The sequence below is a fragment of the Tiliqua scincoides genome, chromosome 4 (genome assembly GCF_035046505.1).
Source record: "Tiliqua scincoides isolate rTilSci1 chromosome 4, rTilSci1.hap2, whole genome shotgun sequence".
In the NCBI taxonomy this organism is placed as follows: Eukaryota; Metazoa; Chordata; class Lepidosauria; order Squamata; family Scincidae; genus Tiliqua; species Tiliqua scincoides.
Window position 1 is genome coordinate 42712637 of NC_089824.1, and position 16123 is coordinate 42728759.

The following is a 16123-nucleotide window of genomic DNA, read 5'->3' on the forward strand; positions in this document are numbered from 1 at the left end:
AATAATATTTCTATATATTAATGAAGTTAATCCTTTTCTATTATGTTTATTTTCTTCTATACAATATTGTTCAAATTCTGTTAATGGTCTCATAGGGCCAAATTCTTTATATAGTTGCATCACAAAACTCTTTACTTGTTTTATTTGTAGCCAATTAGTTCTTATTTGACTTGTTTTCTAATTGTCTGGTTGTAATTGGTTTCCCTGCTTTAAATAAATCTCTAATTCTATAAATTCCAATTTGTCTCCAATGCTTAAATTGCATATATTTCTCCTGGAATTTGAAATTTGGATGATCTAACAAAGGGATCTAACCTTTGGTTAGATTCAAAGGGACCTAACTAAGGGAGCAAGGACACACACACACACACACACACACACACACACACACACACACACACACACACACACACATATATTAACTATACCAATTTCTCCATCTTCCTCCATCTCAACCCAATCAGGAGTTTCTTCTATCTGCATAAATTTGGTAATTTGATTTAATTGGAAAGCTTCACAATATTTTTCCAGTTGCGGTATTCCTAACCCTCCTTTTGCACTATGACCATATTTAACCTCTTTATAAACCTTATTTTCTTCCCTGTTCCTGCAATAAACTTAACCACATTTTTTGCCATACTTTTAATTTTTTAATATCTGATTGTAAAGGTATATTTTGAAATAGGCATAAAAATTTTGGTAGAAGATATGCTTTAATTAATGCTACTCTACCTAACATCGATAAATTTAATCTAATCCAGGTCTTCATTTTCACCTTTATAAATTGAAATAGTTGTTTATAATTTCTAAATATTGATTTACATTTTTTGTTACCCATATTCCCAAATATTTAAAACTCGAATAACGTAAGTCAAATTGAGACATTTTTGCAATTTCTTTTTGTTCTACTATAGTCATATTTAAACATAACTTAGATTTTTGATCATTTTTAAGCCTGTATAATAACGATAGTCTTCCAGTATTTGTTTCAATGAATTTATGCTTTTTAATGGGTCTTCCAAAAACATATCGTCAGTATACAGATTTATTTTATGATGCCTGTTTTTAAACATTAGTCCTTTAATATTTTCACTGTTTCTTATTTCTGCTGCAAGCGGCTCAATTGTCAGTGCAAACATTACTGGGGATAAAGGGTCACCTTGTCTTGTCCCTCTAAAAAGAGTAAATTTATCTGATTCTATACTGTTAATAAGTACTGTGGCCCCTGCCCCTATGTATAGTTTAACATTTTAATAAAATTTTCACCCATATTCATTTTTCCTAATAAATCAAACATATACCGCCATTCTACACAATCAAAAGCTTTAAGTGCATCTAGCAAAAGTATTGCTAATTTCTGAGTTTTATTAGCTATATGTATTACATTCAAAACTCTATGAATAGCATCCTTCATTTGTCTTCCTGGCATAAATCCATATTGATCTGTACGCATGTAATTAGCAATAAGACTATTTAGTCTTTGTGCGAATATTGATGAAAAAAATCTTTTGATCCTGATTTTGCAATGTGATTGGTCTATACGATGATGGGAGCATTGGATCTTTTTTTGATCCAATAATAGCTAGTCCATGACTATCCAATAGTCATGGACTAGCTATCAGCTGATCCAATAATAGCTGATCCATGACTAATATGCTATTAGTCTAGCTGTCCTCCAAGACTCTACCGCAACAACTACCGCGGCATCTCTGTCCTCAGCGTTGAAGGAAAGCTGTTTGCCCGAGTTGCACTAAAGAGGCTCCAGGTACTTGCAGAGAGTGTCTATCCAGAATCGCAGTGCGGATTCCGAGCCAACAGGTCCACTACCGATACGGTAGTCTCCCTTAGACAGCTGCAGGAGAAATGCAGGGAACGACGACAGTCACTCTTTATAGCCTTCACAGATCTCACGAAGGCTTTCGACCTGGTCAGCAGGGACGGCCAAGATTCTATGTCCACCCAGGTTGCTCAGTCTTTCCACAAGGACAGTCTTTCCACAAGGACATGAAGGGCACTGTTGTCTTTGATGGCTCCACATCAGACCCCTTTGACATCTGAAGCTGAGTGAAGCAGGGCTGTGTTCTTGCGCCAACCTTGTTTGGGATTTTCTTCGCTGTCCTGCTGAAGCAGGCCTTTGGAACTGCAACAGAAAGCATCTATCTCCGGACCAGATCAGACGGAAAGCTCTTCAACCTCTCCAGACTGAAAGCAAAGTCCAGCTGAAATGTCTGCGTGACTTCCTCTTTGCCGATGATGCAGCTGTCACTACCCACTCTGCCAAAGATCTCCAGCAGCTCATGATTCGTTTTAGCAAGGCCTGCCAAGATTTTGGACTGACAATCAGCCTGAAGAAAACACAGGTCATGGTTCAGGATGTGGACTCACCTCCCTGCATTACAATCTCTGCGCATGAACTGGAGGTTGTCCATGACTTTGTGTACCTTGGCTCAACAATCTCTGACACTCTCTTGATATAGAGCTAAACAAACGCATCGGTAAAGCAGCTACCACGTTTTCCAGACTCACAAAGAGAATCTGGTCCAACAAGAAGCTGACGGAACATACCAAGATCCAGGTCTACAGAGCTTGCATCCTGAGCACACTTCTGTGCTGCAGCGAGTCATGGACTCTTCGCTCACAACAGGAGAGGAAACTGAACGCTTTCCACATGCGCTGCCTCTGACGCATCCTTGGTATCACCTGGCAGGACAAAGTTCCAAACAACACAGTCCTGGAATGAACTGGAATCCCTAGCATGTATGCACTGCTGAAACAGAGTCGCCTGCGTTGGCTTGGTCATGTCGTGAGAATGCATGATGGCCGGATCCCAAAGGATCTCCTCTATGGACAACTCGTGCAAGGAAAGCGCCCTACAGGTAGACCACAGCTGTGATACAAGGACATCTGCAAGAGGGATCTGAAGGCCTTAGGAGTGGACCTCAAGAGGTGGGAAACCCTGGCCTCTGAGCGACCCGCTTGGTGGCAGGCTGTGCAGCATGGCCTCTTCCAGTTTGAAGAGACACTTGGCCAACAGAATGAGGCAAAGAGGCAAAGAAGGAAGGCCCATAGCCAGGGAGACAGACCAGGGACAGACTGCACTTGCTCCCGGTGTGGAAGGGATTGTCACTCCCGAATCGGCCTTTTCAGTCACACTAGATGCTGTGCCAGAACCACCATTCAGAGCGCGATACCAGTCATTCAAGACTGAAGGTTGCCAACTAATCTCCAAGACTCTGGTATTTCTCCACCTTCCAAAATTGAATTAAATAGTTTTAGGAGGTGTTCTATAACTTTCTCTTCCCAAATTTTATAAAAATCTGCTGTGAACCCATCACAGCCTGGTGGTTTTCCTTTTTAAAGTTTTTTTTATCACTAATTTTATTTCTGTTATTGTTATTGGAGAATTAAGTTGTTCTTTATGTTTTTCTAAAATTTGGTTAACTTAGTGAGTTTACACATTTTTTAGTATTTCTATCTGATGTTATTTCTGTTTCATACAAATTCTTATAGTATTCCATAAATGTAGTTACTATTTGTTGTTGTGAATTTACTACTATGCCCTCTCTCGTTTTCACAGACAAAATTGCCTTTTAAATTGCTTTCCTTTTTACTGCGTACAACAACAATTTAGTATTTTTATTCCCATATTCATAATAATTTCTCTTTAAATGATTCATAGTTGTCTGAATCTTTAATGCATTGTGCCTCTAATTCAGCTCTAGCTTTTATTAATTCATTACATACCTTATTTGATCCTTGTTTTTTATGCTAATCTAACAAATTTTATTCTTCAATTGTTCTTACAATCTTTCTTTCTTTAATCTAGAACTTTCCATAATAAATTTTCCCTGTAGAACAGTTTTTAAAATGTCCCATAGCAATGCAGGTTTAATTCCTTATCATTTATTAAATAAAAGATTTTTATTTCCTCCCTTATTTTTCCAATAATCTCTATATTTAAACATATATTAGAACTTAATCTCCAAATTCTGGATTTATTCTCTGTTAGTCCAAGAAAGTTTTATTGGCACATGGTCAGAGATCATGATTGGAGCAACTTGTATTTTATCTAAATATGAAGCCAAATTTTCTGAAATGAAAAGATGATCAATTCTTGAATAAGTAGCATATTTTTAAGAATATGTAAAATCTCTCTCTAGGATTTAAATATCTCCATGCATCAATTAACCCTACTCTCTTCATTAATTTCCCAATTTTAATTCCCTCACTTGACACCTTTCTATTTCTTGCTGTTGTATCTATTTGATTTAAAATACAATTTGTATCACCTCCCAAAATAATTTCTCCCCAAGCAAATTTTTTCACCTCTCTTAGCATCTTTTGCATAAATTTTGCTTGGCCAGTGTTACCAGCATAATAAGAACGTATAGTCAATAATTTGTTTTCTAACTTCCATCTCACTATAATGTATCTGCCTTCTGAGTCTGCCATCTGGTCCATCACTTTGAATTTTTCATAAAGATTATTGCCACGCCCCTAGCTTTATTTGTCCCATTTGCAGTGTATTGATCACGTAAGAGATGTTTCATAATCTCTTTTTTTCCCTTCTTCTGGTGCGTTTCCTGTAACAGCAATACATCTGCTCCCAATTTTTTAATAGTCCTCATAATCCTATATCTTTTAGCTGGTGAGCCAAGTCCATTTGTATTATAAGAAATTACATCAAATTATCTAACATTACAGTCATAAATTTAGTTTAACTATTTTAAGTTTAGTCACAATAGCATTTTGCACACTCTTTTTCCAAAACTACACATTTAGTCTGAGAAGAAATTAATGAGATACTGGTAGCTCTCGATTTATACAGACTTTTCACATTTTTGAAATAATTTTTGAAATAATGTGATTTACAAATTAAGATAGGAAGTGCGCAGGCTCCTTTTTGAAATAGCATGATTAAGATGGAAGATTTGGCACACCTTTCATTGAGAAACCATGCCTGGAAAGTTTCTATCTGTGTTGCATGGGAACCAAGAGTGAAGGTGGCAAGAAAATTCATTACAATGGATGTTAAACTGAACGCGATTATCTGAGAGGGGAGTATGTCTTGGATGTCAGCTGCAAGTTTGGCTTACAGGACATTATGAATCGTACAATTTGAGACAATACATCAAGATAAAGAAATCTGCTCAGTTGAGACAGCTACAAGCTCAAAGATGACCCTTTATGGTAGAAGCTCCATAATGGGGCTCACGGAGCAAATGCTGAGCATGTAGCTAGAGCAGGGGTGGGCAAGCTTTCAACTTTAGGGATCTTGGACTGTTTAACAATTGTATAGAAGAAGGAATTTCAGCATTTGCCACTTGTCATCTCACAGAAATGATGAAATTCCCTCTGCTACACAATTGTTAAAGATCTAGGACACGGTTTCTCAAACTGTAGATCGCGACCCACCTGAGGTCAAGTGGGTCACAGAAAGATGCGGGCCGCCATCTTGGAAACTGGCAAATTAGGCAGCCGGCGCTATCTTGGAAGCTGGAACTGCATTTGCCTAAGCTTTCTGTGTATGTGCGACGCCATCTTGGAGGCTGGAAACCGGGTAGGCAGCCATTTTGGAAGCCGGAACTGCCTTTGCCTAAGCTTTCTGTGTAAGTGCGATGCCATCTTGGAGGCAGGCAAACAGGGCAGGCAGTCATCTTTGAAGTTAGGACTGCCTTTGCCCCAACTTGCCTATGTGTACTCAAAGCTCCTCCCAGGAGCAAAGGAGCGGATTGCACAGGCGCACAGGAGTGAGTGTGTCTGCTGTGTCTTCAGGGAGTGTTGCTGGGTTATCTTGAGATGGGTTGCAATCTCTCCCTGCGAATGGGGGGCATGTTTCTTGTTTGTTCTGCTTTCTCTTTAACCACCTCCTCCCAGCTCAAGTTCTGCCCTGTGATCCAGCCCCCCACTCCCATTCAGCCCAAGCCCTGCCCTTCCTACCCCCCTCCAGGCACATAAACCTCAGCAGATCTCAGAAGTGAGGGCATTTTTATTCCTCCCTCTTTCCCCCCTCACTTGCATCCAGCCAAAGCCCTGCCCTTCCCACACCCTCCGGGAACTTTAACCTCAGCAGGTCCCTGAAGTGGGGGTATTTTTAATCCCCCCTCTTTTCCCACTTCCGTTCAGCCTAAACTCTGCCCTTCCCACTCCCCTCCAGGCACTTAAATCTCAGCAGGAGGTTTAAATATGTGTCAAGGTTTAAATAGGTTTAAATATGTGTCAAGGTTTAAATAAGTTTTTTCTGCTTATACTTTGCTATTGGAAAATGGCTGAGAAATAACCCAATAAAAGCTAATAAAACACCATGAGATACTCTCCCTTTAATACAGTGAACAGGTGGAATGCTAGGTAGCAATTGGGGGGGGGTGCAGTGAGAATTGAAACAAGTTTCTGAGCTGGACTATTTTCTCGTCATTTGCAGTTTATGAACTACCAGGTAAGAAAAGCAATGTCACTTCCTGCTTGATGATGTCACTTCCGGCCGTGACATCACTTCCAGGTTGATGACATCACTTCTGGTGGGTCCTGGACAGTCTGTCATTCTGCAAAGTGGGTCCCAGTCTAAAAGTTGTGAGAATCATTGATCTAGGATTCCTAAAGTTGAAAGCTTGACCACCCCTGGGCTAGAGGATCAAAATCATCACACCATACCAGTCACCATGTACCTGGCCCAGGAAAAAGTCCATGAAATAGACAAAGAACTGAAAAAACTAAGAATGTCCTATGAAGCCATTCACAGACAGCTCCAGTTACTTGACTAACTTGCAGCAAAGATACGGCTACCACAACATCAAAATGAGTAGGGAGGCTGCCTCTGCTAATGCGGTGGCCGCTTAGGGTTTATGGGCACACTAAGGGGAATAAAGGGAAACTACACAAAAAACACCAGCACAAACATACATTTCTCAGGAGCAGAAAATGATACCCAGGTTCAAGACCTCTAAGAGCTGCTAAATTTTACTCTCCAGCGTAGCACCAAAGAAGTCTACAAGCTAAAACCAGTCTATCACTTTGCAAACCACTGTGTTCTCAAAATGTTAAAAATCTTTTACTGATTTGTTTCTTCGCAGACATTAAGGGGGTGAGTCATTTTTTCCTTTGACTATCTTGTGTCTAAGCTTAAAGATGAGTTGCACTATTATTGCAGTGAGGTGAGTCTTTCCCTTTAAGAACATACTCCTGATGACAATGCCCCCAGTAATCCCTGTTCCATTCAAGATCTTTACAAAAACATTTATCTCCCCCCCCCACACACACACCATGTTCCTCATCCAGCAAAGGATCAGTGTATGATTAGCATGTTTAAGACTTATTACCTCTAGAAAGCCTTCATGACAGCATTAAAAGTTAACAATAACAGGGGCATGACTGTTAAAAGTTTATGGAAGTCATTTTAACATTATGACTTTATTATGTTTGTTGGTGAGGAAAAGGAGGCTGTTAGTTGTTCCTGTATGAATGGGGTTAGAAGAAAACAATGCCAATATCTAGTGAGTGACTCTTTGTGGTCTCAGTGGTGCAACTGACCTATCTACGACCAGAGAAAACATTGTGAGCTTGAATAAGAAAGTGGGTCTTGATGAGCCAGAATCAGAAGATATGAAGGAGTGACTAGTCTCTCACAAAGAAGCGTTTTCCCACCAAGTTTTATTGAGTTTGAGAAGCAAATGGAAATGAGGAGCAGAGAGCAAAGAGGAGATTGATACCATTCTAACTCCTGACAGTTACGTGGTTTACAGATGGATTCAATTTAAAATCGAGAGTGCTTTGACTATCTTAAACAAAGACGATCTAAATACCAAACATAGCTCCAATGTGACTAGAAATGTGCTCTTAGCTATGCAGTACTACCAAGTAATCTTGCAGGGGAGGAGGGGGGAACGAAAGCCATGCAAGGCATCATTATCCTACTTCACAAACACACCCAAGGCAACAAACTGAGGCATTCGTTTGGCAGCCTCACTGTCCCACTCCCAGTAGGCACCCTCTGTAATCTCCAGTTGCCAACATGAGTGCTCGCTGACTTCTCCCCTCCCAGTGACTCCCAAACTGTGTGCTGCGGTGCTCGATGCTAACATGGCAAGCCTACAAGGGTGCCACAGATGCCCCCAGCAGCCTTTTCTTCCTGACTCTCACAGGCACCACTATCTTGGATTGTGCAAGATCTCACACAATCCAAGATGGCGGCACCCAGGGGAGCTAGGAAAGCTACCATGAAAGAAAGGTGGCATGACCGTGGTAAGTTTGGTAACAGCTGCCCCTAACCCATACCAATTCCACTGTTTCCTATGAGAAAGTAAGTTTTCATATATGCACTTTTGATACGTGCACCTTTTAATCAGAAACAGAACCCCCACATAAGTTGAGAGCAGCCCACACACAGAACTTGTTCTGTGGGATTTTGTACTGACCCACAGAAGAATGAGACTCCACAGTTTTTGACTGGATCTAGAGAGATTTGGTGCCATAGGTAGAATATTTATGTGACAACTTCAAACTTCAGTGAGAACCTCTGTGATCTGAATTATTAGTAGATGGTCATATCAAGTAATTTCACAGAATTACCTCTTCTACGTTGGAAGCAGTTTTGGCAGATGTCTCCATAAAGATAAGACCGTGTTCTCGTGCAAATGCTTCTCCTTCCTCTTTTTTCACTTCTCTTCTAGATTCTAGATCACTAAGATAACCAAACAAGAGTTATTCATAATACAACAGGCATGCTTATGTAGACAAACACCTCCAGATAATACAATTTTATGGCAGAATGTTTAGATATTTCAGCATGTATGCCCAAAGCATACTACTTAATCTAAAATATACACCCTTATGTAAATTTCAAGCAAATTAAAGAGTAATATATTCACTCTTTCTGATTAAAAACTGGTATTGAGGGAGGAAAGTATAGAGCACTCCAGAAGCTTCTCCACACTGAACCATCAGTGTGACTCTCCAACACATTCATCAATTCTAAGTTCATTTCCACTTGTTAAGAGCAGTTACCTCTGGCAGTTCTTCGGACACAATCCCAGCTGCCATTTCCATGATTTTTTCTATCTCATTGGACAAACTGCAGGAAATTAAACATTCCCATCTACTTTTCTCAGAACATGTGTCTATAAATATTACTCTGTGAAATAGCTTTTTTAAAGCAGTTTACCTGTTCACGGACAGAAGATCATGACCAGAAAATGTATGTGATTGAATGAATTTGTATTACTTTTTAGCAACATTCAATATACATAAAATCGACTGCCTAGTCAACTGCTATCAAACTTTTTACCAAGGCCCATTTCATAAGCCATGTTGAACAAGCACTTGTAGTCAAAGATCACTTCTGCATGACTGAGGTCCCATCCAACTACAGTGATATATATACATTAGCTATGCATCACATGATCTACTGCATAAAAAGCTTCCATATTGGCAGCCCCAGGAAACACCTACACTGCTTGCATAACTTATACGATAAGATGATGCAGGGCCACCATGTACAATTATGCAATTGCACAAGCATGACCTATCTAAGGGGGTACCATTCAGACATCTGAATGGAGGTAAAGGGGAAGATGCCAGTGGAAAATAACTTCTGCTGGCAAACACAAGCAACGAACCTGAACTGCATGCAGGCAATGAGCCTGAATACTACAGAGAGACTAACAGGAAGCAGAAACTCCTGCTTCCTGTTACTCACCCTCTAGCATGCAGGCTGATTGCCTGCACATTTGGTTCTTCAGTTACGGAAGAAAGTTAAGCAGGAAACACCTGCACTGTGAGCACTCCTACAGTAAACAAGGGTACTTGTAAGGGGCGGGGAGGGTTGTGGGGGGCTGCCCTGGATCCATGGATAAGTGAAACCATGGATACTAGATCTACGGATACAGGGGCCCACTGGTACTGTATAAACGGTAAGAACAAAAACCAAGATAACTGTTTACAAGTGCAGTGAACCAACAAAAAGCATTCTACAACCTTCCAACTAAACTGCGAGTTCCATTGCAATAGAAAAGAAAGGTCCCCTTTCCAAGCACTGAGTCATTACTGACCCTTAGGGTGTCGTCGCTTCCGTAACGCTTTCTTGGCAGACTATAAGCAGGGTGGTTTGCGAATGCGTACCTCAGTCATATTACCTTTCCCCAGCAAGCTGGGTACTCATTTTACCAACCTCGGTAGGATGGAAGGCTGAGTCGACCTCGAGCCGGCTACCCGAGATCACTGGGATTGAACTCAGGTCACGGGGAGAGTTCTTGGTTGCAGTACTGCAACGTACCACTCTGTGCCACACAAGGCTCCATTGCAATAATCATGTATAATCTGAAGTTAAACATTTTTATCTCAGAAACAAAGATAGGGTTGCATCCTAAGTTCTTATTCTGCAAGTGGAAAAAACCTCATCTCCACAATTTTCACTAACAGACCCTTTCCCTCTGCAGCTCCCTGTGATCTCCAAATACGTGCTTGAGGGTTCTGTGAGGAACAAGACTAGCCAAAACCGCCTCTCCCTCCTTGCTCATAGAAGACAACCTTCACATATAACCAACTAAAGAATATACTTATAAACTTATAAAACCAATCACGTATCCAAATTAAGAAGACTATTTGATCCTACAGCTCTTCATCTGGAGCAGGCAGATACTCTTACTGGTGAGACTGTCTGCACACTGCATTTCTTCAGAAAGTGTTGTTTTACCTTTTATTTCCAATGAGCATAATGACCATGTTGGAATTGGAATGCTGACGAGCATCTTCTAACCATGTTGTTAAATGGTTGAAAGTGTCTCTCCTAGTTAGGAACCAAATTGCAAGCAAGAAAAAATGCAAAAAAACAAACCATGAATTAGTTTTATAGAAGCTGTCCTTTTTGAAAACATTTCATTTCCTAACTAGCTGGTATTCCCTGTTCCCCAACCTCGTAGACCCCACACAACACTACAACTGAGTACATATGAAATATTTGCATCTTCTTCCTAATCTTTCCCTGCTTTCCTCTCCTTCTAATGTTGTCTCCGTGCATGCCTTTTAGATCACACACACCATGTACAATACTACTACCAATAAAAATATTCCAGGTGGTTTATAAATTAATAAAGAAAGTTTAATCAATCACCAGTCATAAAGAAAATACTGTATAAGCCAAACTTTAAAAAGGTAGAGCACAATTCTATGCATGTTTTCTCAGAAATAAACCAGATTAAATTTGAATTTAATTTAAAATCCTTTAGTCCCCCCACAGCATGTTACTGCCTTCACCATCGTCCTGCCCTTAAGGTGAAAGAGACAGGGCTTCCCTGGCTGGGGTGTTGCAATATCTCAGTTTGGGAACCTCTGATCTATACGAATTTTATGATCAATATTTGAAAGCATGTTTCTACACTGGGCACCCTATGGTCTGGAAGATGCATAACTTTTAGGAATACAGGTGCCTCCCTGTGGTTTACAAGGTCAACATGTTGATGATACTGTACAGCCTTGACGGAATAATTAAAAATATTGAATCAGATACTTGAGGTTTAGCAAGCATTTTTTCTTTTCAACAAATCATGTTATTTTGGTCTCCAGTAATTACATTTTGTTTTTTAGAGTATAGTCAGGTCCCTCTATGTGTGGGGGCTCTGTTCCAGGCACTGCCATGGATACAGATACCATACACATGGGGAAATATGCAGGAAATAGCCCCCTACACCCCCTACCTTTGTTTTTCATTAAAAGCAGTGAACCAGCCTGCACACTAGAGGAGAATAGTACGGTTGCCTGCATGCCATGTTCTTCAGTTAAGCAAAAGTGTTCCTTGGTTAAGCAAAAAACACCCAAGGTTCGACCGCTCCTAATGAAAACCTAAGTTAATGGGCTGGGGAGGGCAGACAGGTGATACCGTGGATACCAAATCCTTGGATATGGGGGGATGCCTGTATTGGGTCCTAAACAAAACCTTCATTGGTACAGACGGCTGCACTAGATCATTCTCAAAGACTCCCAGATTCTCCCAGACAACAATTCTATAATACAGGTGTAAGCCCCTTAGTGCCTGCTAACGCCAGGACCGCATGACCAATGACCACGTGCGGTTACATGGTCATCGGGAGCACTCACCCCAACCCTCCAAAAGTGAGGGGAGCTCTGCTCCCCTCCAGAGGGTTGTCCGAGCCTGTTACTAGTGCTGTCTGAGTGCTGGCTCTGCAAGGCTCAGGCTGAGGGAAATTGTATCTCTTGAGCAATTTCCAGCTTCATGCATAAAACGTGTACTGCCTCTGAGAAGCTCAGACGTCCCTCCGGAGGGGAGGGGAGTGGAGCATCCCCTTCCCTGCAGAGGGACCGCACTGTGTCAAGCACCACTTGACGAGAGAGATCACAGTCCTGAGCCCTGTCGTTAAGCGGCACACGAATGTACTGCCAAACATGTACAGAACCAGGATTCTGTAGCAGACATGAATATGCCAGATAGAGACTAAAATAAGTTTAGGTAATTAAAACTGCAGACACACAAAGAAAACTTGATGAAACAAAGCCAGCTACTCCAGGTCAGGAATTGCACCAAAATAAAGGACACACTTTAACAGGGCCTATAAAAAATCCAAAATCCCTGCACATAGCAAACGTTATGTGCATGTACACTCATAATTATTCCAACATTTTACCAAGTTAACAAAAAATCTAATTATCTCTCAGTGTCCTTGACATCAGCAGTATTTAACCCTTCTAAACTTCAGAAACATCCTTAACCCAAACATTCAACATCATGCCTCCCCCCTTCTTTCACGCACCAACCAAGTCAGGACCAAAACCCAAGCTCCTAGTAGAAGCCATTTTACCTGTTACTACGTACCAACTGATAGGAAAAACGTCTTCAAGAAAAACAGCTAGTTTCATGAATCTCAAATATTTTGGACACGTATTTGAAAGATTCTCACCTTGTAATGTCATACACTAATAAAGCACCTGCTGCTCCTCTGTAATATGATCTTGTGATGGAACGGAAGGACTCCTGCCCAGCCTGTAGGAAAACAAACTCATAGTTCATTTGCAGCCTAATCCTATGAATGTGTACTCAGAAATAAGTCCCATTGAGTTCAAGGGGACCTACTCTCAGGTAAGTATGTAGAGGATTGCAGCCTATGTTTTTAAGTGCAGAAAGCAATAGTCTAAACTTAAAGAGTTATAGGAAAAGGACAAATAGTCTAAACTTAAAGAGTTATAGGAAAAGGACAAAATCTCCCTAATTCTGGAAAAGAAAAGTCACATATTAGAAGTCTCTAGCACAGAACCATTAGGGTAAAAAAAAAAAAATCAAGAACAAGACCTCTAAACCTTTTTTGGCAATCCCTGACAACCCAATTTACTGAATGGCTTCACAATACATGAATCATTATTAGAGCACAGAATGGACTCCTAGCAACTAAGCTCTGAAGGCAAATCTGAAAGGAAGCAAATAACCCAGTGCTTCACATTTGAATTCAATAACTCCCTCCCTGGGGCAGCTGTTGACACTAGAATAAATAAAGCCCATTGTAAATAAATGATGAATGACATCTTTACGCCCACCATCTGCTGGTGTAAAGGTTGTAGGAAGGCCAAGGATGCAGATTTTATCCCTTATATCAAGCCACAGCCAGCTTTCAACAGTCTTCAGATGGAATTCTTTCAGCAATCATTTTTATTATAAAAAAGAACCCAAATGGTTTCAGATTTGATTTTATCTCATTCTGCTGTAAATTTAATTAATTTCCTGGGCACCTGATAGAATGCTTGTCAAAATAATGTAAAAAGCTTCACTGTCATAAATAAAATACACCAGAAAACATATGAAAAGCTAAATGTGTGATTTTTTTTCAGCAGTACTTCTAAGTACATCTCAGATTTCCAAAGAGATAGTCAACAATCCACATTTATGTTTTCCATATTAGTCTTCCTTATCTCATCTAAACTTAAGGGTCATCCTTTTCTTAAAGACTCTTGATGACTAAGTTTTGGATATAATTAGGCCAAAAATAGAACACCCACACTAAACTACCAATAAGTCCCGACTATTTAGTGATTAACAGATTCAAATGGTAAAAAATAATTAAGATTCACTTTGCCACATAAAAGGTTGCTCAAGGTCAAAGCTTTGAAAATGCTTACATACATCTGAATGTAGACATGCGTTATGCCCCCTGCTTCTTTCTAGGAGGAAGAATAAAAGCCACACAGGCTAAAAGGCCTTTAGTGATCACAAAAAGGTAAATTTAAAGTTATTTCATATGTCACTGGTTTTTAAAAAATGTCTTACGTGACAGAAAAATACAAGCTATGAAGCATATGGTACTTAAAAAGTTTAAGATACTAAAAAACATATTGCGTAGAACAGTGTTCCTTAAACTGCAGGTCAGGACCCACTAGTGGGTCATGAGCCATTTTTGGTGGGTTGCAAAAAGTTTTCGAAATATTAAAAAAACTTTGCAAGAACCCCTGCAAGTTTGCAGAATAGTTAGCTGGAATGCTAACTTGTGGTATGAAATATCTTCATACCCTCAAATTAAAATGTCACATTTTCCAATTTCCTCTAGTAATTAGGGTGCCATAGATCATGCGTGAAACCAGTTTCAGCCTTTTGCCTGGCCTGAAAGTCTCTAGCACACATCTTGCTCTCCAGTTCAACCTTCTAGGTACCCTGCAATGACTGTAAAGGTTAGGGGAACAGTTCTTGAACTCTATTTCTAGGGAGAAACTAGCGAATGTCTACACATGTAAGGTCTCCAGCAGTCTTGGGAGCACACCCCAATTATTAATAATTTATTTATTGATAAATACAATATTTTTTTCTAGACTTTTCTGTCTAGTGGGTCACAACAGATTGTCATTTTTAAAAGTGGGTCCTGGTGCTAAAAAGCTTGGGAAGCACTGGTCTAAAAGAATATTAGTTCTATCTCTCTGAAAGAAGGAAAAAATATATATATCAAGGCTGCAAAGCTACGCACACTTATGGGGAGTAAATCCCACATAACTCACTGGAATTTATTTCTGAACAGTTAAGTATAGGATAATTCAGAGACCTTACTTTTCATGTCTTAACACATGCTTACAAAAATGTTTATCACAGGAAATCTTCAACAACATTGTAAGTACTAAGATTGTATAAGTTAAACACATGGATTGGGGCCTACCAAATGATCCGCATGCCCCTGCCCCAGTTTCTTCTGCAATCCCCAGCAAACAACAAAAACCAGGTTTATGGAGCCCTAGAATTAGGCCTAATATACCCTGATATGAAACCACTAACATACAGAGCCCTTATAGGAGAGGATACAGGTACAGCCTATTTATCCAAGTTAGCTCCGATCCATGACTCCATGCGATTAACAAAAAATCCCATAGAGTTGTGCTATGGTGCTAAAATCCCATAGAGTTACGCAAATACAGCCTGCAGTCTGACACTTCTGGATGGAAGGAAACTAAGGCAGCTGTTATCAATCCCCTCCCCTCCCCCTTTCACAGGTGGGATCATGAGCTTGCTTGGGAGTCCTCTGTGTCCCAGGCAGCCTCCTGACAGCACTGCAGGTTCTCCTCCTCCTCCTCGCTGCTGCCACTCCTGCAGCCCTCCCTGGTCACAGCCATCATGGAAATTCCTTTGCCCCAGAGCATTCTGGGACTTGTAGTCAAGCTCTCTGCTCACCCTCACCTGTCTCTCCAAGGCTAGGCAAACACTCCTGGGGTTTTTTAAAGCAATCCCTTCTGTTGCTACTGCACCTGCCATAGAAGAGGCCATGGAAGAGGCTGCCCATGTCTGTGGGGGAGGAGCCTCTTCCATGGCTCCAGGGCTATTGCCCTGCCTGGGTGAGGCAGAGCCTTTCTGCAGTGTTTTGGACTGCCTGGATGGAGATGCCAGATCAAGGCAAAGGAGGCAAAGGTGTGCATGACTTTCAGTACCCCCACCCTTTTCACATTGAGACAAATCTGCAGATAAAAAATCCGTGGATAAATAAGCTGCACCTGTAATTCAGACTCAATAACAGAGGTAAAAAAATGCTTTCATAGGCTATGTCAAGACAATCATTCTTTTACAATTAATTTTATTTCACTTGTCCCTTGCTGTCTCAGTTCTAGGTTCTGTACACTTTCCATTTATATACACTGGGGAACTACAGCTCCT

At 40.5% G+C, this 16123-nt stretch overlaps 1 protein-coding gene across 1 annotated transcript in view; it reads right to left on the reverse strand.

Annotated features, from left to right (window-relative positions):
* RAB2A (RAB2A, member RAS oncogene family) overlaps positions 1–16123 on the reverse strand; it is a 42793-nt gene that overhangs the window by 16187 nt on the left and 10483 nt on the right. Inside the window, exons 4-6 of the mRNA XM_066625384.1 lie at positions 12906–12988; positions 10688–10780; positions 8566–8677 (exon numbers count right to left, since the gene is read on the reverse strand). Of these exons, the coding sequence (XP_066481481.1) occupies positions 8566–8677; positions 10688–10780; positions 12906–12988 (288 nt within the window). The remainder of the gene's footprint in view (positions 1–8565; positions 8678–10687; positions 10781–12905; positions 12989–16123) is intronic.